This window comes from Eucyclogobius newberryi, unplaced genomic scaffold (assembly GCF_026437365.1).
Source record: "Eucyclogobius newberryi isolate DKJ021-1_F unplaced genomic scaffold, fEucNew1.0.hap1 SCAF_15, whole genome shotgun sequence".
NCBI classification, from domain to species: domain Eukaryota; kingdom Metazoa; phylum Chordata; class Actinopteri; order Gobiiformes; family Gobiidae; genus Eucyclogobius; species Eucyclogobius newberryi.
The window spans coordinates 17108661-17133729 of NW_027315779.1; the positions used below are offsets into that span (position 1 = coordinate 17108661).

General features: G+C 40.3%; 5 protein-coding genes across 6 annotated transcripts; 2 read left to right on the plus strand and 3 right to left on the minus strand.

Moving 5' to 3' along the window:
- Positions 1–7: 7 nt before the first annotated feature.
- Positions 8–3093, minus strand: rtn2b (reticulon 2b). The gene is made up of 7 exons (XM_072446418.1): positions 2866–3093; positions 2029–2236; positions 1822–1960; positions 1385–1454; positions 1234–1280; positions 1058–1116; positions 8–983 (listed from the first exon to the last, which is right to left on the minus strand). The coding sequence occupies exons 1-7, from the start codon at positions 2876–2878 to the stop codon at positions 863–865; spliced, it is 657 nt and encodes a 218-aa protein (XP_072302519.1). The 5' UTR covers positions 2879–3093; the 3' UTR covers positions 8–862.
- Positions 3094–4629: 1536 nt separating this feature from the next.
- Positions 4630–8702, plus strand: ppm1nb (protein phosphatase, Mg2+/Mn2+ dependent, 1Nb (putative)). Its single transcript, XM_072446419.1, has 6 exons — positions 4630–5404; positions 5605–6176; positions 7097–7214; positions 7600–7714; positions 7790–7853; positions 7933–8702. Exons 1-6 carry the CDS (start codon positions 4999–5001, stop codon positions 7948–7950), a joined length of 1293 nt encoding a protein of 430 aa, XP_072302520.1. The 5' UTR covers positions 4630–4998; the 3' UTR covers positions 7951–8702.
- Positions 8703–9619: 917 nt separating this feature from the next.
- On the minus strand, positions 9620–11411 carry kcnk12l (potassium channel, subfamily K, member 12 like). The gene is made up of 2 exons (XM_072446420.1): positions 10954–11411; positions 9620–10620 (listed from the first exon to the last, which is right to left on the minus strand). Exons 1-2 carry the CDS (start codon positions 11297–11299, stop codon positions 9620–9622), a joined length of 1347 nt encoding a protein of 448 aa, XP_072302521.1. The 5' UTR covers positions 11300–11411.
- Positions 11412–12283: 872 nt separating this feature from the next.
- On the minus strand, positions 12284–16988 carry itpkca (inositol-trisphosphate 3-kinase Ca). Its single transcript, XM_072446423.1, has 7 exons — positions 16847–16988; positions 15180–15273; positions 14902–15115; positions 14594–14798; positions 14102–14203; positions 13444–13515; positions 12284–12752 (listed from the first exon to the last, which is right to left on the minus strand). The coding sequence occupies exons 2-7, from the start codon at positions 15226–15228 to the stop codon at positions 12549–12551; spliced, it is 846 nt and encodes a 281-aa protein (XP_072302524.1). The 5' UTR covers positions 15229–15273; positions 16847–16988; the 3' UTR covers positions 12284–12548.
- On the plus strand, positions 16281–24570 carry ccdc61 (coiled-coil domain containing 61). Of its 2 annotated transcripts, none has more exons than XM_072446421.1 (13): positions 16281–16450; positions 18052–18209; positions 18267–18349; positions 19087–19247; positions 19398–19550; positions 19628–19835; positions 20941–21041; positions 21141–21361; positions 22208–22286; positions 22363–22560; positions 22623–22656; positions 24237–24300; positions 24368–24570. In XM_072446421.1, exons 2-13 carry the CDS (start codon positions 18062–18064, stop codon positions 24460–24462), a joined length of 1545 nt encoding a protein of 514 aa, XP_072302522.1. In that variant the 5' UTR covers positions 16281–16450; positions 18052–18061; the 3' UTR covers positions 24463–24570. The 2 variants fall into 2 exon arrangements, with proteins under 2 accessions (XP_072302522.1, XP_072302523.1); XM_072446422.1 differs by having other exon boundaries at positions 16283–16450; positions 20941–21023.
- The last annotated feature ends 499 nt before the right edge of the window (positions 24571–25069 follow it).

Below are 25069 nucleotides of genomic sequence, written 5' to 3' on the forward strand. Positions count from 1 at the left end.
CCCTTTAGGCTGTGGACATATTTTAGGATGTTTTAATTGGGGAGCATTACAGTAAATTATCACAGTATAAAACAATAAATACCCCAAAGATTAAGTAATCATTGAAAAACATCAGCACTATTTTTGTGTAGTTATGGCTTTCAAATTGTTCTTTTAGCAGTGAAAAGTATATTACAATGAACATTTTAGCACAACAAATGAGACAAAGCTTCGCAACACAGTAGTGGCCTGATGCTCTTCAAAGTTCAAATGGAAGTAAGTATCTTAAGCCTACTTTACTGTGCATTGCGTTGGAGACATAAATAACACAAAATAACATTAAAATGATTGCTCTTTAAGACATTGTAGTTTGCAGCTGCAGTTTAAAGTTTGAAGGCATTGATAGAAAAAGACAAAAACATCCTAATGGCTCACTACAGCTGATGAGGTCTGCAGGAGCTTAGCACAAATGTCATGAACAAAACAAGTGATTTGTACTTGTTTATGACACTCATTATTTGAATGTGCTTTCATGACTTTTAACTATGGCCAATGGCAGCAACGCTTTCAGAAAATGTGCATTTTCTCCCGTTCTGTTTGACAAAACTTCACTAAACAAATGGTGATGTCCTCGGGGTGTTTTGAACAAGTTCGGCAAAACGTGCCAGAAAAGATTAATGCGGTGAATAAATTCCTCCTCTCTTCTGTGGTGAAAGGCAGCTTTGTTTCTGCTGTCAGGATCAATTAAATCCTGCTCCTTTAAACAAACATGGAGGAGGTGAACACATGGAAATGAGCTGCCCTCCAGCGGCCCCAAACAGGAGGACCTTTCACTTTAAACAGTGTCACCTGCTTTTTCTTTTTTCTTTTTTTTTATTATAAGTTACTTGGACTTGGCTTTCTGTTTTGTGGCAGGTGCAGCGGCAGGAGCAATGGCAGGTTTGGAGGTCTGTTCTGAGGATGAGGCTCTCACTGATCTCACTGACTCATACAGGCTGGAGAAGCTAAACAAACATGGAAACACAGTATTACATAACAATACACTTGGAAGCATTCCTCACACTGCCCAGAGACTTACAGGTTCTTGATTTTCTTTAGAAACGCTTTTACTGCTCTTGTGATTCTTCTTATCCGCACCTTTGAATTTCCAGACATTATTATAACTATCATTGACAGAATATAAATGCTTTTATTTTGTTGGCACAATATAATAAGTCATGGTTAATATACGTATATACGTTATTGTATTCTTACCTGTTGCTTTTTATACAATATAGGAAAAGAGAACATCGTAATTACAGCTGTAAAAACAGAAACAAATCATTATTATGTCTGTAACTATAATATTATTTCACATATTAGTGTTTGAAAGCTATTGCCTTTATTTCACAGATTCACAGCTTACCTGTGATAACTAGAGTTAGTCCAGTGGTCATCACACCAACATAAGTCAACAGGTACAGGAGCAGTGTGAACTGTAAACATAATGAGGAGTCTTAGCCCTGTTAAATGATCTGTACTGAAACTTTCATTCATTTGTATTCTATTCCCACTCAACTACTGAGTCCCAGGGCTGGACTGTGGTTGTTCGGTTTAAATGTGTTCTACACTCAGCCCATTGGAAGTGTATCCTTCCTGTATATCAGTTTATATTATTTCACTTGATTTATGTTTTAGGGGCAAAGTGAAGTGTAAAATCAACACATAATTTGACCAGTTGCCCAAATATTAAGCCCTGTAAATGTTGTTAGTTGGATGTAATAACTGTAGATATTTATAGATAAACTAAATATATGAAAACACATCACTGACTAGTGTGTTTTGACAGGACACAATTCAGACCTTGATGGAGTCTACTACACTCTCGATGAAGAGCAATCGTTTGATTTCAGTCATTGCAAAGGCAATCAACAGCACCACCTCCTCCACCAGCGCCACAGTCTCCTTATCTGTCAGGGTGCTGTCATAGTCCAGGAGCGACCTGCAGGACAACAGGTATTTCAGCACCAACACTAAACACTTGGCTCAGTGTGTGTGGGATGGACTCACTGGAAAGGGTGCAGCCCGGGGTTCCAGCGCAGCATCTCCAGTAGTTTGTAGTAGAGGCGTAAGGTAAAGGTGACACACAGGATGCCCAGACACACGTGGGACAGGACAGTGATGGCGCTCAGCTGGAACATACTGGCCAGGGCCACCACCAGGCCGGTAAACACGATACCCGTCTTCCGGACCTTTTTCCAATAGACCAGGTCCACCACTGCCAAGAAGCACAAAAACAGGACATTAACCACGTGGTTCACTACCACAGAAAAACAATTGGATATCGTTAAACGATACCTTTACTCTATTGTATCAAAAAAGTCAGGATACTACAAGTGCCATAAAAACAGTATTTAAAACTGATTGCATGAACGCAATAAACAATGAATTTAGTTTGCTTGACACTACTGACAAAAGGCTGGATGAAAATGTATAATTATGTTCATGCTTAGTCAGCGTATTAAATACATTTAGAGTAATTGCTGTGGACTCACTGTTTAACACAGGTGTTGAAGCCAAATTAGATACAAGTGGATAAGTCCTAATGCACAACTGTAACATGTAATCCCACTGTGAAAAGTGCAAGTAACAGGGCAGTTCATTAAATCTAGTCAATAAACCATTCATGGTACTCAAACAAATTCTGAAAATAACTAAGGACAATAGTCAATCAGCGCTTAAATCTTGTTTAGCTTTGTTGTTTTATTACTCTGTGGCCAAATAAAGAACATGCTGAACTTGACAGGACCGTCTGTATTCACACCTGTGTCCAAATAAATCATCCTCTCTGCTCACGCTCCAGACATTCATTCACATTTATTCAAACATTTATCTAGGTTTTCTTACATTTATTGGCCATTTCTGCTGTTGTGTTCCTGCCTGGTCTTCTCTCCTCTCTGCTGGCTTCCAGTGCAGGCTTTTTTTGGCTTTCCTAGCCTGTCAGCAATATAAGGCCTGGCTGGCCTAATTTTATCCCGTATTGGATACCCCCTGTTTGGATTCACACACACACTCAAAGAGGAACCTGAGACTAAACCATGTACATGGCCCTCAGCTCTCAGTCTCTCATGGGTCGTCCGTCAGTGACCAGTCGAGCTGCAGCCACAGTGTGACACATGTGGGCCACTTCTCATAGCAGCCATTTCACATACATTAAATGTTTTTGTTTCACTCATTCATCAACACTGTTCTAGAGCTACAGCTCCACAATGTAACCAAGTCAAAAAACAAGTTAATTTCACTGCCCCTTTATGTTACCTTGTGCCTTAGAACAAACCAGTGGTGAGGCAGTTCAGTTAGATACCATGTACATGGCTTCATGTTTATGGGAAATGAGACTGAGCATCTCTGTTCTTTACTCCCTCTGGTGGTGTAAATTGATAAATAGGCTTCTCAAAATGTACTTGATTTGTTAAATAAATATAGTATGTGTATAGGCCCAATAAAAAATATTTCCAAATAGTTATTATTAAATTAAATCTGCAGCATATAATAATGTTTCCTAGGACATAATAATGTTTGTATTAAACTCCTTTGATTCTGTATTTGACATTATCTCATATAATTAATAATAATAATTAATAATAATTAATAATTAACAATTAATAATTAATAATTAATCTCATATATAATTGTGTCTCCATCGTTTAGACCATTCAGTCTGTTGTAAACAATGCACATTCTCATAAATTCACTCTTCCTTGTTATAAATCGCTATTGGCAGACACATACAACAGACATGTCCAAAATACGGCCTGGGGGCCAAAAACACCCTCAGACCAATTTTTTGTTGGCTCTCCAGCTTCCCGCTAAATTGAACCAAACAACAAAAAGTAGTACTTTTTTGATGACCAACCTAATATTAATGCTCCAAGTCTTATTAAAGGTGTGGAGGCTCATCCAAACAATATCAAATGCAAACTTTCGAATTATTCACTTCGGTATATGGAACATTTTCCCACCACATCTTGTTCATACTGTCTATATTGAGTCATGTTGTTGTGATGTTTTCTTTCTTTTTTAAAGGATTTAAATTTGATTAAAACAAGCATTTCTGTGACCTTTTCAGTTGACCCCAGTAGAACGACGGCAGCGGTTGAGCCCTGGAGAACGTAAGAGAAGTGATGGTCGACAGAATGGATTTAAGCAGTTTATTAATAGAACAACTCTACGTTACTGGCAAGACCCGAGTAGATGCTAAACAAGGTATGTAAAAGTAAAGATACAATAACAAATGCAATCTGTAGGCCCATTGTTGAAAGTATAAATTATTTTTTCATACAGAATCCTATATTACAAAGGCCTATCTGCCCTAACCCTAACATTTTGATCGGAAACATTAAGTATTTGACTACTATTTAGCCCAATTGAAGTGTTATGTGGGTGTTATATTTCTGGATGTTCTTCCAGAAGATGACTCATATTAAAAGTATGTGCTTTTTAATTAAAAAAAAAAGTAATATGTGAAACAAGCAATCTTTTCTGTTCGCATTTGCTGATGGTCCTTGGTTGTTGGTAAATAGCCATCGGTGCTGTAATCTAGAGCAGTCCATAATCCAACCATTCAAAGGGTCAGATTAACAGGGTGGGACGGGCCAACTGCAGATAGGAGGATGTTGAGGCGGGTGAGCTCAGACAAGGATAAACCAGGCCAGGATTGGTGCACATAAATAGCCAACCAATCACAAAACAGGCAGGGAAAATAACAAGACAAAAACAGAGAGTTGGGGAAAGGAGTGAGCTATGAAAAAGCGAGGGAGAAGGTGAAATCGCAGAATCAGTGAGACAAGCAAAAAGGGAAGAGGATAAGCTGGACTGTGCGCTGCTGAAGCCTCCAGAGAGCACAGAGGAGAGGGGGATGAGCCGTCAACACAGAGCAGCAGCATCTGCTTACACAGCCATGCTCTGAGCCTGGAGCACGGCTACGCACTTAGGCCTCGCTCACACAAGCAACCGGCACAACCTGCTTTTGCTTCCATCATGAGGACAGCCAGGAAGGGCAGTGTGGAGATGCCTGCGTTTGTGCGTCAGCTGGTGAAGGAGACGGAGAAGAGGGTCAGCTCCTTCTTCAAAGGCGGCAGAGGGGGAGCAGCTGAGGGGGAGCATCCAGCAGAAGGAGAGAGGGAGGAGGTGATTCCGAGTCCATACCTGGACAGACCCGTTCTAGACAAACTGACAGAGGAGGGCTGCACCCACTGGGGGCTCACCTATGCCCTGGGGAGCATGCAGGGCTGGAGGGCCAACATGGAGGACTTCCACAACTGTGTGCCCCAACTGGGGGGAGAGTTGGTCGACTGGAGTTTCTTTGCTGTGTTTGATGGCCACGCAGGCAACACAGTGGCACAATACTGCTCCCAGCACCTTTTAGGAAACCTACTGACCACAGGTGCGTTATGTAATGAGAATATGTAGAGAATATAACAAAGACTGGTATCAAGCGTTATGTAAGTGACTCATTATGTGCGCATTGATGTATGTGTACGTGCGCATTGATGTATGTACCCGAGGGGATGCAGTAATCTATATCACTCTGTGAACTTGTAACTCTTTGTAAAAGCTTTCTCTAAAATGTCCGTGTGGCCACAGGTGGAATGGGACCAGAGGACGACCCTGAAAAAGTGAAAGACTCCATTATTGAAGGTTTTCTTCAAACCGACAAGCATCTTCAGACAGCGGCCCGCAGAGAGGGGTGGGAGAGAGGGGGCACAACTGTAGTGGCTGCTCTCATTTCTCCTTATTACATCTACTTCTCCAACTGTGGCGACTCCAGGGCCATGCTCTGCAGGTCGGGCCAGGTGTGCTTCTCGACCACTGACCACAAACCATACAGCCCTCTGGAGAAGGAGCGCATCGAGAGCGCTGGGGGGTCCGTGTACCTCCAAAGGATCAACGGCTCCTTGGCTGTGTCCCGTGCACTGGGGGACTTCAGCTACAAAGGGGCTGAGAACAGGACTCCGAGTGAGCAGATGGTGTCCCCTGAACCGGAGGTTTGTGTGGTGGAGCGCTCCCCGGCCGATGAGTTCCTGGTGCTGGCCTGTGACGGAGTGTGGGACACCATCACCAACGACGAGCTTTGTGCCTTCATCCACAACAGGCTCCAAGTCTGCACCGACCTGAGGGACGTCTGCTCTCAAGTCATTGACCTCTGCCTCTATAAGGTCAGTCCACTCAAATCAACTCCAGCAGCTGATTAGTGAGTTACATCATTGGATACGCTCTGTGGATCATTGCATAATCCAATAACTGATGGTGTGAAAAGTCTCATTTAAGGAAGTGGAATACACCCAACAAAAGAAAAAAAAACTTTAAAATATTTATCTCCAATATTTGAAGGGTAATGGATGCATGACTAGATCAGTAGTGGTGATTGGGGTCAAAAATGTGTGTTAAACTACAGCTATACGAGTATGAAAACCAAATAAACATCCAACCATTATATTTGCACCCAGTCAAAGTATTAACAAATTGAATTCATTATGTGCTTTATCTTGTGCCGCAGACATAAATAACACCTTTTAACACTCTTTTATGTGGATATTCTACAACACGACAGGCCGCCTAAAATAGAGCTGAGAGTGTGATAGCTGATCATTCTCAGACCACGCAGGGATTCTTTTCTTCTACTTCTGCAGTAAATGTGTCAGACTCTGTGTCCTTGCGCCAGTCTCATGTGATACTAATGAGAGCACAAGCTTTGTCGAGCAGAACAAACCACAGCAAGCACAACTTCAGGTCACCGTGGTCCTCCTTATGTAAATGATGTTTATGTTCTCATGTCAGGACATCTCAGAGTCAAAGCACAGTACACACAATCGCCTCGCCATAGGTCAAGTGGTCCACAGCTGTATTCAGCCTGTTTGGCCGTCATGTCCATCATGTCAGTGAGTTATGTAATGTTGACTTCAACATGGATACACAATGACCCCAAGACATCAAAATATTCCTTCATTTAAATGTTTCTGCTTAACTGCGTCGCTCTAAAGCTAATGTACCAGTCTCAAGAGCTTATATATTTTCTACCACAGCCCTTTTCCTCCTGACAAAGGTGTTTTTTCTGATTGCACGATTGTCTTCACAGGGAAGTTTAGACAACATCAGCATCATTGTGCTGTGTTTCCCTGGCGCCCCCCAACTGTCGGCCGAAGCATTGAACCAGGAGGCTGAGCTGGAGGACCTGCTGGAGTCTAAAGTGGCAGGTGCATGATCCTGTGAAAGCACTTTTTGTTTCCTATTTTCACACAGCTTTAGTAAAAACAGAACATTTGAGTTAAACTTTGTTAGGTCATTAAGTATTGCTTGAACAGTAATTCTCAATATATAAATCTAATATTCATAATCCATAAAAAATACTATAATTGCTTGGATAGTTGTAATTAATTAATTAAAAATATTAAGCTTTATTTACCCAGGTAAAAGAGATTGAAACCTCTTTTTCACAGGTGACTTACTTAAAACATATACTGTCGTAAAATTCCTAAAGCTATAAGACAAGCAAAGAATGTCCCCTTGTGTGGACTGCGATTTTTAAATATGCCTGAGCTGTAGTTTCAAGAATGTTACATTCAATTTTGCTTTTGACAGAGATTTACGAGGAGCTGTGTGCCAGAGGTGAGGAGCCTGATCTATTATCTGTTCTCACGGTCTTGGCGTCCAGTGTCATCCCCGGTTTACCACCAGGGGGCGGCATACAGAGCAAGTAAGAGACGCTCCCGACAATAATCACATTTATACATTTATTCTACGTGTTACATATCATTATTTTGGTTTGTAGGAGAAACTGCATAATTTCTGCATACTATCAACAAAGAGAAATACACAAGCCAACTGAACCAAATGTAAGTGCATGTTTTGAAAATAAATGTAATGAAAGCAGTGCGTCTACCTATACCAATGTTTTATTTTTGTTGTTTCCAGGAATTGGGAGGTTCATAAAACATTTTGTAGAAACCAGAAAGAGACTATAATTGTTGTGAATATAAAACCTTCATATGTGCAAAAAGAGATGTTTGTTTACACTATGTTGACAAGCAGTACCTTGTCAGGACAAATACAAGAACAGATAAGAAAACGCTCAAATACAATTTATATTTGTACCACATTTTGTAATACTCTCAGAGACACACCCTGCCTCAGACGTCAATGGCCTGAAAAACTCAAAATAACATACTGTGAAGTACTTATTTCAGGTAACAGAGGAGTAGCATAGGAAGCAAAAAGACATCAACAATTTATTTGGTATTCAAAATTAAATGTACTAATGCTCTAGTTTGTAAATGAAAGTGTTGTTGCCAATGGGAAATAGAAATGTACTATTATGAACCCAGGTTAAGAGTTAAGCCATTAGGTTTAGGATTTAGGGTTGCACATTATAATAATATCGGCTGCATGTTGTGGATACATTTGTAGAAATTAAATGAGATATATAGCTATAAGATTAAATAGACATAAAACTGAATTTATTTATTTTTTCTATTTACTTCATTAGTCCGTACAATGTGAGATTTATTTTTTGAATTGAAATTGATACAGTCTTTCCTGTGTTGCCTTATTATATTATATGTGATATAAACGGCATCAACACCACTATTGTTCTGTGCTGATGTGTTACTGTTACTACTTCTCTGTGTATAGAGATCTTAAAAGTGTTCATGATTGCTTTATTCTGAATAAAGTTTTAACTTTGATTTGTTCCTTCTTATACTGCCACAACAAACAAGTAGATGAATGTTGATCTTTACTTTGTATTTCCTTTATACTAAGCTGATAGCTGATATTTAGCTTCATACTGATGTTTCTCATCAAAAGGATTACGAGGGATTTGCTTGCATAGAAAAGGTTCTCCTCCATCCAGATAAGAGGAGCTGAAGGCTGCTTTTGAGACCAGGAGAGTGATCCTACATCTGTCTGTATTGCTCTTATGGACATAAGGATATCCTCCAAAGGTCCAGTTTGATTAGATGTGTGCCACTTAAAACCCTGTGCTGATTACAAGGAATTTTAATGACAAACGATGAAACAAAAAAAACATGAAAATGTACTGTTTTGCGCTGTTTTTTGGGGGCGTTCTATTTGACATACTTAAGTTTAAATTTTCCACCTCTGACCTAGTGATCTAATAACAAATGGTATAATGTACTAGTGCTCTTCCTAACCCAGGCTGTCTCAGACATACAAATATATAGTCAAGGATGCACTTAAATCAGTGGCTCTCTTCAAATGCTCCTTCAAGACGTTTTAATGTGATTGGCTTTGTATGAGCCAATCACTTCATGACATCAGACATCTCTTCTCTGTCCCAGTGCTGTTTTCCTCTGCACATGAAATACATGCTTAAATGCGAATTCTACTTAAGATGCATAGTTTCCAAAGAAATTGTTCAAAATAAATACTTAGTGGACTGAAAAGACATGGATGAGTGGTTAAAGCAGCAGTACATATACCAGGCTCTGTGCTGCAGCCCTCAATGTCATGAGTTCAATTCCAGACCTGCCAATTTGCTGTATGTGCTTCCTGCTCTTCTCCCCCATTCCAAACTACACTGTCCTGTTTATGAAAGCATTTGATCCCAAAATAGATAGGTGTAGATAGGTAGCAATACCTGCTACCTATCTACACTGGTCTCCTGCAGGCGGTTGTTCATGATGCCGAGAGCTCCTACTCCCCCGGAGAACCCGTTCTGGTGCGCGTAGCTTGGTCTTGGGCCCTGGTGAGCCGTCTCACTCAGCTGCTTCTGAAGCAGAGCCAGAGACACTTTATTGGACACCGTAAACTCATTGACGGAAATCATTTCTCCAGACAAACGCCTGCCCAATTGCACAGCACCATCTCCTGCTCCATCAGTTTCACTCTCAAAGACTGTCTCCACAGACCCGTTTCTGTAGTGGCGTCTCCCAGCCATGCGGTGAGAGGAGGAAGGGTGCACCGAGTTGCATTTAAAGCGTTTTTGATTTAGATGTCGGGGCAGGCGAGTGCGATGGCGAGACTTTTTATAAAGGCAGGGGCAGCAGCTCCGCCAGCAGCCTTTGGTACAGCGAGAGCAGGCCTGCAGAGAACCGGAGCACACCAGTTTACTCAGGATCCAGTTCAGAGTTTGCTTAATAATGATGGATATAACATTAAAAAGTGAATAGATGCAGCACACTCCCATGAGGATAAACAGACAGTTCCCTAACCTGTACGCAGCTTGAGACTCGTACTGCTGCCTCTGACTGCTCACCAGATCACCAAAGCCAATGGTGCTGAATGCCACAAAGCAGAAGTAGAGCGAGTCTATGTAACTCCAGTTCTCCATAGAACTGTACAGAGTAGAAGCGCTGCACGCAATCACAACTGAAGCCATTCCTAGGATCAGCATCACATAATACACAGAAGGCTTCCAGCCCTCTAGGCTGTCCTCCTCTTCAGAATGCTCCTCACGACTCGCCTCCACCCCAGCACACCTCAGTCGCCGCTCGTGGCACCAGCGCATGATGTAGGCCAGCATGGTGATGATCCGCTCCAGGAACAGGTTGAAGAACAAAATGGTAGCAGCACAGCCAATCAGACCATAGAAGATCAGGAAGATTTTGCCTGCAATGGTTGTTGGGGTTGTCATGCCAAAGCCTGAAAAGTAGATTGTTATTTTATATGAATATGTAACTGACTCTATAGTACGTTTCAAGCTAAAATAGAAAAACTAAATAAATACAAATGTATGCATTTCAATACATTAATACATTAATACATACACATATCATACGTGTGTATAATATGTGTATTACACAAGTTTAAAGACTACATTTTGACTTCAGCACAAATTTCTTTCCCCCCTCTAGGAAGGAATATGTTTATGTTTAAATTATCATTAGACATTTTGGTTGCTTGGATAAAGAGTTTAATGTTATACCATTAAAATAAACTCTGGTTGAAGCTTTTTAAACATAGCAGCAAACTTACCAATAGTGGAGACCACAGTTCCCACAAAGTAGAGAGCTCCAGAGAAGTCCCAGCGCGGTCTGAGGGTGTCCACTCGGATGCCCGCACCATTGGCCTCTTCATATTGCCGTAGAAGAGTGTGCAGTGCCCCCAGGTTCACTCTGTGTCTCTGGGTGAAGTTATCCACTTGTTGTTTCCACCGTCTCTGCGCTCGCAGCTCAAAGGGGTGTTCCAGCGCTGAGAAGATGGCAGCTCCACACAACAAGTAGAGCAGGATTAGAGCAGCCAGGAGGCAGAACCGTGCATTATCTTCATTCATAGGAGCCCGGAGGCAGCCGCAGCAGCCCCGAGCTTTCCTCTGAGCCATGAGCACAGACACAGCATGCACCACCTCCAGCCACTTACACAGTCAGTGGATGGGCTTCATCTGCTGCAGGGAAACACATGAGGATCCAGAGGAGCAGATCTGAGGAGGCTGAAACAAAGTTGACAATTTTGATTAACCCAGGAGAAAAATAAACAAATAAACTTGTTGAATATGCAATGCAGCTAAAATAGAATAAAACTGAACTATTTAAGTATGAAATAATGGTAATATAATGGCAATATTAGGACATACCTGGTGCCGTGGTGTGCTGCCGTACTGGATGTGCTGAACAATGACCAGTTATAGGAGCATCTTGAGTTTTTTGGTCCAAAATGAGATGCTGTGGTGACATCATCACCATGTGCCCACCCCCTCTTGTCCTGAGCACACCTTCATCAAGGCTATTTAAAAAGCCCTTTTTTTGCTACCGTAATCTCCAATTGAGTTTTAATTAAAGCCACAATACAAAAAAAAAAAATCTATATGCAATGTTAATGTAACTAGATTTGATAAAGATAAATAAATAAATGTGTATTGAACAAAGTCAGTTGTATTATGTTTTTATTATAAATATCATTATATTAAGAGATGTGGAAGTTAAATTTGTATTTCTTGTTCCCCAGTAGATCAAACTAAAAGCTAAAAGCCTCTAAAAAGCTTTTTTGTTTATCATGTTGACTGTGTGGGAGGATTTGGGGAGTATATCATGATTTTCTCTGTCTGCACATGCCTTTAATCTTGACTAATGCCATTGTTGAGGTCAAGGGTCCCTGGTGCCCACTGCTCCGGGCCGGGACAGGTGTGGAAGACAGACAACACATCTCTTTTAAGTGTCTCTGATCTCCTCTATGGCACTAACGCCTATTTTAAGATCACAGTCTTGTTTATGAGTGACGCGCGTGTCCTTTAAAATACATTTAGCCATATGTTTTTTCCTAATGACAAACACTCTTGGACCAATTCTATTACAAGTAGAATACAAAACAATTTTGTTCATGTTTATTGTTCCTTTGCCAGATCATTGTAAATTAGAACCAGTATTAAGAAACTATTCATTCTGATTTTCAAATAGCACCATTTAATTTAATAAAGTATAGCTTGTGCTTTGAATTGTCTAAAGAAGATCTAAGCATTTATGTTAAAACAGCAATGTATGCATAAAATGAGAAAGTGATTGTGATGTATTTATGATACATTTGATATGTTGGAATGGTCCTGTTACCAATTTACTTCAAGTCCCAATTGCCTTCTAACTGTGGATCATATTGGTCAAGACGTCAATGAGGTTGTCCAGACCCCACAGATATCCATCTTCTCGATTTCCCTCTACCCACGGAGATCTGTGGTCCACGCTGAAGTGTGCTGGGAGGGCCACAGTCTTTGCAAAGTCAATCATCCAAACTCCTGTTTTTCCAGAGCATTCGTGTACAAACAGCAAGGAGCTGCCGACAACCTACAGAGAGGGTAAGTCAGTCTTGTCTTAGAAATAGATATAAAAACAGTGATTACCCATAAAGCAAAAAGACAAAAACATAAATAAATTAAAACAGTCAGCTCCTTTCACGATAAAATATAATAATTAATAAATATATATATATAAATATGTAAATATATAAATATATAACATACATATAAATATTTAATATATATATATATATATATATATATATATATATATATATATATATATATATATATATATATTTAAAGGTGGTATGGACGATTTTTTTCAGCAAATTTTTTATCATATTTCCTCGTGGCGTGGATAAATCATTTGTCCTGCCACGTATCAATCATAAAAAGCACCTATCGCTCACCTGCAGCTGCGTCAGGCTCGTCCCCACGTTTCTGCGTGCCTAAGCGCATGGATCTATCATAATATAGTTCCCTCAGTGTACGGGGCAAAATGAAGACGGAGAAGGACAGTTCGAGCTGACTCAGAAGTGGACAGAAATCTACGGGAGACGAGAGATGTGATGCGCTCCGTTGCGCTAATAAACAAACGCACGTGTGTGTTGTATCAGTCCGCACGGGGGAGTGCCTGCCGCCTGCGTTCTCAAATCGCCGAAAAATCGTCCATACCGCCTTTAATATATTATATATATATATATATATATATATATTCTGTCTGTGACATTACTAACCTCATGTGTCTTGAAGAAGTCTGATGTCTCCAAGACTTGTCTCAGTTGTCTTAACTGCCTTAAGTAACTCCACTATAGGAAGAATATCTCCGTTACATTTTTACCACATAATTTTCTTACAAAGGGGACATAATATGCTGAATCCACTTTCATCATAATATTATCATAAGTGTACTCAAAGTTGTATTTTGATTGATTGATTGATTCATGCTTGTTTGAGTATTTTGTACTGTCCTCCTGAAACTGAGGCTCAAGAGCTCTGGAAATCTGTTCTGTTTTCACCTACCCCCTATCCCTGCCCACATTCCTGTACTTAGTTGTGATTATTTGAAAACTTAAGATTTAGTGATACATGTTGGGTTCTAAAATATTACATAGCCATTAAAAAATATTTACTTAAAAAAAACTTCACTAGGAAGAGATATGCAGTTTTGAACAGGAAGTAAATGGACTGTACAGCATGAAATGAGGATGAGATGGACATGCAGCAAATGTCAATAGCCAGATTTGTTCTCTAAGCGCTGCGGAATTCTCACAGGTGCTATCCACGGGACAATTGACCAGTTTCTATTACTAAGCGAAGTTTTAGATCAAAATTGCAGTTGAAACACTTGCTATAATTAAGTACTTGAAAAAATACGTCTCTTTTAGGACTCACCACAATTTGTGTTTTAGATTCCACAAAGTCACTCAGAGCTTTTGTCACTTGTTCTTTGCTTTTGGTCTTTTTGAAGTTTGTTTGACAATCTTCATTTGGTTTCTGCAAGAAAAGAGAATACATTGAACTGTACTCGTGAACTAAGCCTGGCTTTCTTTCTCAAATGCTGTGTTATAATTATATATTTTTTTATAAAATATATAATGACTAGAAAACATGACACACAAAGAAAAAAGAAAGCAAGATAAAACGTTTTTTATTAAACAAATATCAATGTCTGGAATATACTTCTGCACATATTTGTCCCACTGTACTCTTTACATTCGTCTATTCCAAAGGTATATTTGTATCTATTGTTTCCATCGCAGGGGTTTTATGTCCAAACAAATATCATCCAAAAATATCTATATATGTTGAACCTGAACATATTACTGACAAACCCCGTCAAATAGCTATTTTCTAATGAAACCTTGGCAATAGTTTTAGAAGTACCTTAAATCCTTCGATACGAAAACCAAGTGTAGTAGTGGAGCTCAGGGTTTCCCTCCACTGCATGTATCTGCTTTTTAAAACAGCCTTTTGCGCCTGCTCCTCAGCTGTTGGGGCCCTTGGATCCACGGCTACCATCTTCTCAAACATGTCCTGTCGAGGCTGGGGGCGCTCACGGGCCAGCTGCAGCTCATTCTCAAGATAAGTTCTAAATTGATACAAAGTTTTACATGTAAAGCTTGAAGACCGATAGCGTGTGGAGAAATCTGATGAGCTGGCATATAATCAATGAGTTAGAAGAAGCAATGTACCTGCTGCCGAGCTTACAGTCCATAATGTAGGGGGAACTAAAATGGTTCAGTAGGTTTTCCATCATGTTGTAATCCTGGTCATCCTTTTGCACAACACCGTAGTACACCGGAACGAATGGCCTCAAAGTATCCTCCATCAGCTCCAGGTAGCATTGCTGTTCACCCTCACAAAACTTTTTCAACAGTGTGCCATGTTCCCCAACTTGAAAACTCCCTGGAAAAAAAGGTCAGCGTTAGCTACGTAACAACACAGAAATATTGGAAAACAGTGTCCAGACCTTCATGTCCGACCACTTGCTGCCACGGCTGGGGCGTTTTGGGGGTCATGGAGAGAGCGGATGATGTCTGGCGACTTGATTTTCATGTGCAGTTCTGAAAGCAGGAATAACACAGAAGTGAGCCACAGACACTGCTCAGCGTCTTGTGTGTGAAGACAACAGGGTCATCAGACTTCAGACTCAGTTACTCAACTACCCACTGTCTCTATGGAAACAACCTAAACTAACTGAGCCGAAGAAGCTCAAGCAATGACAAACTTGACTGTGCGGCTTGTAAATGAACTATACATTTAAGGGGGGTGGTTTTCCAGAGTAGTGAAGGTACTTATTAATAACAAAAACTAAGGCTACAAAATGTATTGTGCCCAATGCTGTCACTTTCTTGCCTGGAATGTTCCACAATATAGCTTTAATATTAACTATCTTCATCTCCAACAAGCAGGTGACCTCATCTGAGGAGAGGCGACCCCGCTCACAGCAGGAATGCATGTTTTTCAAGCATGTTTTTTCATGGCAATAACACAAATGTAATTGATTAAATGCAAGAAAGGCAAGTTTAATGCCATACAGTGAAATATTCCAGGCAAATCTGTGGCATTTTTACAGAGAAAAGCTGGTGCAATCCCATCATATACATTAAATAGTGCACCTTTAAGCTCGTGATGCAGGTAAAACAAAACACTTTTACTGTAATATAAATACACAAAATATGACTGTAATTAGGCCATGTAATTAGGTCAAGGGTGCCCAATCTTTTAAAATACAGAGCTGCATATTAAAACATTTAAGCGAGGGCCTCAGACTAGAGGGTCAAGATATTTTGATAGATCAGTGGGGTAAATACAGTTATCATTCAGAAAAGTGTAATTTTGCAGGGGTTTGATGAATGCACCTTTATTCATTTTGACATTTATCTCACATCTAGAGTTTGTAAAGTGAGCTCACGTGTGTGGGTGTCGCGTGTGCTCACTGCCTCTAGGTGGCAGTGTAACCCCGGAAACACGGCGCGCGCGCGCGCACGTCTAATGTCGACCGGCGGAGACGAAGAAGAGTTTAAGGTTCCCGGTTGTTGGACCGCCGCTCCAGCCGACACGACAGACCCCCGCAGACAGACAGACCGCACTCTCTGCCCCCCTGATGCCCGTCAATCACGCGCACTTTATCCCGCACAGATGACCGAGACCCGCGCTGTCCGCTCCGTCTAACCACGCGCGGGAGACATGGTTTCCAACAGGAGCTAACATCTTCCACAATCACAACAGCGCCCGAAGGTAAAACTCTTCTTTTCTCCCACCAACACGGTTCATCCTCACTCATAGTTTGTTGCCTAGTGACTGCTCTCTACAGTGACCGTAAAGCAAACCCTCTCGTCACTGAAGGATGCTGCTGCAAACCGCGGATGCTAACGAGGGCCACTAATGCTGCGTTTGCCAGGGCACAGATGTGAACTGCCTTTAGTTGACCCAGAGATTAAAATCCCCCGCTCTAAATCACGTATTTCCGTTGCTGGAATTAGTTACATTCCGTCGTTATTGTACGCGTTTAAATGGGGGAAGAAGAACGTACGATTTCTCTCGCCGTGAGTTGTAACGCCGTAAACGGAGAAAGACTCGTCTCCATGGAGAAAGTGGAACGCGTGCGTGAAACGGACACGGTTCATTGCTTACCTCAAAAACATGAATGTAGAGAGTCGCGTTGAGTCCTCGACATTTGATCACACACACGGAGCTGAACTTTTCCTTAAAATGACGATGACTCTTTGGGATAAATTGCTCAAGAGACTCGCTTCTGCCCCTTTCGGCGTGTTTTTGTCAAGACACACCGAATGGAACAGTCTTAATATGAAATTAGCTGTACATGGAACAGACTGGTTTGGCGTTACATTCTGCCAAAATTGTTTAGAGGTGCAAACTGAACTGAAAAGCGAATAGAAGAATCACATGAATTTCAGAACTTGTTTCAGAGCTCTACATGGATGCTATGTACAGCAAGGAGAGAAGCAGTCTATTTTCTGAGGAGGCTGTGGTCTTGACAGTTGCTTGCTGAGGAGAAGGAGGATGCTCTGCAAATAGGAAGAGGTTGGACAAACTTAATAAAAAAGCAGGATCAGTGGTGGGCTCTAAGCTTCCAGCAGCTGACAGAAGAAGACTCATACCTGGGATCCATCATGGCCTCCTCCTTCCACCCTCTGCAAGCTCTGGAGGTGATCAACAGCAGCACATTCTGTCAAAGACTGATCATTTGACACTTCAGGAAGACTTTTGTTCCTGCTGTGATTACACTGTTTTTTGCACTCCTTTTAAATCAATGTGGATAAATGAATTGGTTGTTTTTTCTTTTGTACAATTGAGCAAGAAACTCTAAACTACAACCAATATATGTTTCTATAAAAAGACTATGTTTTGTCCTTTGCAGAGGATGTTCTGATATCTAAATAAATGAATTATTTGCAATTTGGTAATTACGCCGAGTCAAATTGTGGTTTCTATTCAGTTGCAATATATTGTGCTGCCTTTGTCTGAATTGCTTTCAAGGAGAGTCTTAATCATCATCTAAGATTAATCATCATCTAATTGACATTACGATTTTAAATGACGCAATCAGCAAATTGCAAAGGCTGCAATTTTGTAAGCACAAGTGATTATTACCCAAGTTTGTCAGTTCATTGGCCTTGATCAGTCTTTTTGTCAATTTTCCTGGACATGTTTAAAATGTGGATTTGTAAAAGAATTGTATAAAATCATAAATCTAACCGAAATTGCAAATCTTTTCCAAATTTTCAAGTAGATATTTTCCCAAATGTGTTAAGCTCTAACTCTATTGTGCCTTTTGGGTTAAAGTGTATCCTTTTATTTTGTCTTCTTCCACACAGACTCTGAGTGATGGAGGAAGGAGCAGAGCTGATGAAGGACGTGGTGTTTCGAGGGGTGGAGTTTGCTGTCAAGATGGAAGTGGACAATGGCTTGTTGATTGTTGAAATTTCTGACTCTTCAACAGCAGATCAATGGAGGGGGGAATTTGATCCAGCGTGTAAGTCAAATACATGTACTCTGGTCATACACGATCTAAATGTGAATTTGTTTCCAGATATCGAGGACCTCACCCGAAAAACTGGCAACTTCAAGCAGTTTCCTATATTCTGTAGCATGTTGGAATCCGCTGTTAAAAGGGTAATGCAAATTTGGCTACTTTAATAATAATAATAATGGATGTAGTAGACAACAACAAGATACTATTGCAATGGTTGGCTGTGTTGATATGCAAAATCAGAATATTGAGCACATCTCCTATAAGTAAAACATTCAACATGACAGCAAAAAGAGACTAATCTTATAACAAAGTACAATAATATTTCTGCCCATTTGTGGTTTATTTAATGGTCCATTCATGTTTGTGTCAAACTGGAGCCTCAAGACATTTACAGGCATATTTTGGCACATTCTTGTTGCATTGTTAAAATATTGTATGAATATTGTTGAGATTCCTTTTTTTAATTTTTAGATTTTTTTGTGGCCCATAGGCTTTATTGACAGGAAAGTACAGAGTGAAATGGAGGATGAGAGAGAGAAAGGAGGACGTGCATTAAATTGTCGGCGTCACGAATCGAACTCACGACCCTGGGGGCGGCTGCACTTCCAAATCCAGAAACTCATTCATTTAGAGTGCATACAATATAAATGTAAACTGACATTCTGTTCAGTGAAGCAGAATATTTTAACTGGAGGAAAAAAATGTGCTGCTATCGTGAGCTGTTATTTTTTTACAGTCGATTAAAACAAAGCCAAAGCAGAGGAGAAACTGGCAGCTATTGCAATGACATTGTATTTGATATTGTGTTCGCAACACAAAGTGTATACATAACTTGCATAGCTTTGAGAAATTATGATATTTTCTGTTCTTTTCACAGTCGAGTGATACAGTCACTCTGGACCTGCTGACCTACGCTGACCTCGAGCTGCTGCGTAACAGAAAGGCAGGAACAGTCAGTCGCCCTCGTGCCAATCAACAGTCCTCTGCTCTCACTGCCAAGAGATATCTCATCCTCATTTACACCGTCGAGTTTGACCGGTTTGTCATGTTTATTTTCATGCAATTCGAGATTTTCTTGCCCATAGGCTTTTGTAGAGAGGGCAGAGTAAGACATCAAAATATATAGACATCAAAAACTAAACGAGCAATGTCCAGTAATTTGTTTAATGCTTGCGTTGTTTACTCAAGGATCCATTACCCATTGCCCCTGCCCTACGTTGGAAAACCCGACCCTGCTGCGCTACAAAAAGAGATCAGGGCTCTACGGGCCGAACTTGGTGCGGTCAACTCTCAGGGAATCAGCAAATCAGACAAAATGGAAATACAGCGGCTACGAGAAGAGTATGCATTTATACCATTGCAAGATTGAACATGCCGTTTATCAATTAGCAGATATTGATATATTGTTTTTTTTGAAGGTTGCTGCTGGTAAAGGAAGAGAAGGCTGCAATGGCTAACGTTTTGGAGAGACTTCAGATTGGAAGAAGTGCTGTGACTCCTGGGAGAGAAGAGTGGCGAGTTAGAGATGTGGTCCGATCTCTTGAAGAGCAACTTGTGAAAGAAAGAGCCAAGAATCAGCGCTCTGCAAGTAAAAAGAGTCAAGAGCAAAGACTTTTACTGGAACAGGTACCCCAACAAAGAGACCCTTTAATCACACATGTTAAATGATCTCTGTCCAAATAAAAGTTACTTGTTATTAATGTTATGCATGAAACGTTTATGATCAGCTGTGCTTTCTTTATCCAAATTAAACATTTAATTGCTCTTGAGGATTTATTTTAATCAAATAAATGCTTAAATGCTATAAAGGTCTATATTTGGTGGGTGGTAAAAGGGCACACAGACAGACTCGAGTTTAGAGCTGGACTTTGAGGTGGGTCCTGGAAGCTCCCTCACTCACTCCTCACTGTTGACTTGGATCCACATAAGCGCCTTGATTGGTCATTTCTCGTTACATGCGGAGAGTTTTGTTACAACTTTACATTCACGCACTATGGGCTCAGGTCCACTCACAGACAAAGACAAGATAAGGCTACAAGCATCGAGAACAGTGTCGGGCCACTTTATTTATAATAGAGTAAATGCTCTGAAAGGAGGAAGGAAAAGGGGAAAGGAGCTGTGTCGCTCCTCATCAAAATAAATTGAAAACGTCTGTTATAAATCAAACTTCTGTCTGTCTGCTCTCTGGCTCCTCTTGTTTAGTTGGGAGTTTTCTGTTTCAATGCCAATCTTTTCAATGACCACAGGGTTTGTCTTTCCACATGGTTGTTTCAGAAATGAGAAGCCGCTCACTGCATCAGTTGGGTTTAAATACTGCGTTACAGCTGAAAGATCATCCTCAGCTGTTATCCAATAGGAGGCTCCTCGTACCTACTGTATTTGCTTAGTTGAATCCAAGTGTCCGTATATATAGTATTTGGACAGGCTGTGTAGTTATTCTTGATCTGACCAGCCTCAACTTTGTCTGCAATTTGGGGTTTTAGTGTCTAGTCTGTTGGGTAGGAGCACAGTGGTGCATCTGATTCACCTTTGAACCTTTTCTCATTTTCAGTAACGCACACTTCATGCTTAAGTATTTTGATCTCAAAGCCTCCGGTTACCACATTTTAACCTTTTTATTTGGTTGAAAGTTTATTCAAGTCTTGATGTACAATAGAAATAATTGAAAAAAAATCTCTAAAGCAGTTGTCATGTTTTTATCTTGTCTTTTTGTTGTGACATTGTTGTTTAGTTTGAGGAGCTGCGTGCGTCCGAGTGTGCCCTCAGAGCTCGTGTCAAGAGTCTCACCAATGAACTGGTGCTGCTGCGGAGAGGGTTAGACAATCTAAGCGTGTATAATAATCCTTTCTTTCTCTCTTACTCGTAGTACTTCTATTAACCAGTTGAAGTCGATCCCTTTCTTACTCACCGGTACTTACTCTGTTACTGTAGAAGAGTGACTCCTGTTTCCAGTCATCTCGCCTCTCGACTTGAAGGTGAAGTGTATCGATCGTTGTCCCGAGAAAGGAGGTCCGGACACGGGATGGTCCGGGCGTGGTCGGGGTCCAGAGAGCGTCTGGAGGAGCGGGTTCAGAGGTCCGAGGAGCGAGGCCGAAGATCAGACTCGACAGGACCTCGAGGCCGCATACCAAGACACTCTCCATCTCCCACAGGTACGGAGACCGGTTTGTCATTTCTCATTGAAGGAGTGATCTATGCAACTTTTCCGTTTTCTGCTCGTCTACATGAAGATGTTATTGTTTCGTAACATAATGCATTTGATTTCTATAGAGCTCCTAATTAATTCACTTTTGCCTTGAATGTTTCATATTATGGCAGAATAGAACAAAAAAAGCTGCAAGAGTAGGTTTTGATCACAGGTCCCCCATGCAACAGACTTATCTGACTGAGCTGAACTTATTTCTGTATTTTACATTTGTACACAAGAGGTGACTACACTCACTGTAGCACTTAGGACTGAATTAGTAAATCCTGAATCTGCCCGGGTCATCTGGCCAGGACAAACGAAACTGAACGCTCTATGGATGCTGTTGATATCTGATGTGAAGGATGACATTATTGAGGACAGTGACAGGATGATGTTTCAGCATAATGGTTTCTATAAATATGAAATAAATACAACTACCGGTACGTGAATAGCTATGAAATGGAAACTATGATGTGTAAAGAATAATGACATAATGATCAAACACAAATGAAGTAGGAATGAATGTGACAGTTTACAAGGCAACAACGTGATCAGCTAAAGAAATAATAAATAATAATACATTATAAAGTTGTGAAACTCTAAGACTAATGACTAAAGACTAATACTAGAAATACAAACTAATTCTGAACACGTACACAAAGATGGACCCACTTGAACAACAGTATTTTTGAGTAATTGTTTAAAGTAAAGTGTTTACTTTTAATGCCAAAGCAATAATTTTAACAAATTAAATATTGGTCTAGAAATTATATTTTTTTGCTTCTTATTTGTAATGTCTTATCATTTACAGGTTCAAGAAGTTCTCGCTTTGACCCAACTGCTTATATCCAGGACAAACAACGCAGGCAAAAAGAAGCAGATACCAAGAAGTAGGACTATTATTTACCAAGATTATATAATATTCAGTCTGTTTTCAGTATTTTAAGTGTCTCTTAATCTTGTCAGACAAAGAAAAGTGCGGCGGGACATGCTCGCAGCGCCATTGTTCCAGGAGAGGGGCCGTTCTCGCTCCAGAGAGCCACATCCTCCGATGGTACGGACGGGCAGCCGAGGGAGAAGCTTGTCTGTAGAACTGAGACTGAGCCGAAACTCCTCTGAAAATTCATTGGTTGACATGGACGAAGTGACAAAAACTTTTTCAAGGTATCTCAGAATGCATGATTATTTGTCCATTTCAAATGCCTAACGTCTTTATTGTTCTACAGAGGAAGAAATCAGATGTACAATGGACCAAGTATGGTGAGTTAAAGAATGGATTATACTGAATATACTGAATGTACAAGTGCAACAAATGCCTTCCAGCCCATCCATGTTTTCTGTTGTGTTTTGTGGCAAACCAAATGACGCTCAGTAATTTACCGTTACCTTTGGGTAAAAAATGCCAGAGTTGTGGCAGAAAGAATAAAGTCCGAAAGAATAAAGTAGAACAAAGCCTAAAGACTTTATACTTTATTCCCCTCCTCCCCGTATCTCCATCACCTAGCAACAGAGACCCGCCGCTAATGCTAATACCACGGCACGAGAGGAAATGTCCCATTAAAATAAGAGTGAATTGCGCCCCTGCTGGTCAATAGTGAAAAATATACAATCTGTAATGCACTTTTTTCATGGCATCTTGAAGAGAATAAAACCCATGAGTTTCAAACAAATCAAATGTTGAGTTTTTCACACAGTGGGTAGGGGGCGCTATAGAGTAAATTTGTTACATGTGTATTAATTATTTCTAATCAGACCATAAAAACGCATAAGTGAGTGAAATACGTTCTTGCAAGCTCTATTTTATTTGATTTCGGGCAGAGCCAATCGCGTCTATGTCCACCATGTGTGACTCATCAATGTTCAAGGGGTCAAAAATGCCCGAGTTGTGGCAGAATGACCATGAATAATATGAAGAAACCAGGCTAGAACGAAGACTCGAGCATTCCGTGGAATGAATTCCACTCCATGGCTCGAGCCAAAAATAATTAATGCAAAATATTCTAAACAAATTACTTTATATATCAGCCCTCAGCTCTTGCATCAGCGGCACACACAGCAGTGCAGCAAAGGATTTTGGGACTTGTAGTTCTAGCGATTGAAACTGCTATATCGATTGGCAATTAATATAAATTAGAAATGTCAGATTAAAAGGTCTGGGGGATTGTCCAGATGTGGTCCGCACGTTTGACACTCCTGCTCTATTATTTATATTGTAAATAATTAAAACAATTAAAAAGGACCTTTAAAGAGACCAAAACGCCAAGTGCAATTTCCCAAACGGGGTATGAAGTGTCATTTTTATGGTCCATTCATATTTTGTCCTAGACTTGAACCTGAACCAAGACATGTACAGTCACAGTCCTGATGCATTCAAATACTGCCTCAATATCAGACAAGACCATGTTTTTAAAAAAATATATATTTAATAGATTTATTTACATTCATTCATTTTCTACCCCTTGTTCCGGTTCGCGGGTGACTGGAGCATATCCCAGTGACTTTGGGCCTCAGGCAGGACACACCCTGGATAGGGGCCTGCTCGTTGCAGAGTTGTTAAATATATAATATATATATATATTTTAAAACTTCCGTGAGTGGTCTAATGTATTTTTCCGAAACTGGTCCAGGGGTCCACAGTATATCAAGTTTTTTTACATACGTTTGTTACATTTTTTTTAATAGAAATCTGGAGTCACTGAAGCACTTCTGGGTTAGTTTGTGACTGGGGGAACAAAGTTCATAATCTGTAAAAAAAAAAAAAAATAGATTCTCAACTATTTACAATCCCAGAAGTCGAGGGGGAAAAGCATTGTGACAAACATTGTATTTCTGTTTTGCAGTCTAGAGGCCTTTTGACCAGGAAGCCATTATGTAGCACACCAACACAAAGATTAAGAGACAAAGGTAACCCACTTTAATAATGACCACAAATGTTAACTTATTTGGGCAGTGATGATGTTTTGTCCAACAGAGAGCTCTCTTGATACTGGAGCAGAGCTGTCAGAGATTGATGCCAGGCTCCAGGCACTTCAAGAGTACATGAGGGACTTGGACACCGGACGCTAAAGCTTCATTTGTTTCTTTGATTATGGCTTAACTACATTCTATGGACCATTCTATTGAGCCATTTCAATAGCCTCATTTTTAAGTCTTTGGACATTTTTAACTGTTTTTAAATATTTTGAGAGTCTGTGTCTGAAATACATTCCCATTTTTATTTTAGCTCATGGCTATTTTCATAAACCCCATACCTTCAGATTTAATTAACCACTTAAGTCCACATTGTATTGTGATGCTATTCTTCCTTGTCACCGTGTCAAAACTTTAATGCCATACCGAGGAACATTCCAGGCAGAAACTAATCTAAAGAGCAGAAGAACGCCGACTTCCGAGTTATTGCACCTTACAGGCAACTATAAGACTTGAATGAGCCAAGATAGATACATTCATTTGGTACTTGTTCAGACACAGGTTTTATCGCACTTAATGATGAATGCCAAATATTGCATGACTTGTAATGGCACAGACTGTTAATGCTATCATACATTTTCTAACCTTTAAATATAATTTATATGAAAGTGATATTGGTCTTTTCTTTTGCCTTTCGGCTAGCTACATCAGCTCAGAGTAAAACTAAACAATAAGCTTATTAAATAGCCCACAATGAGCTATT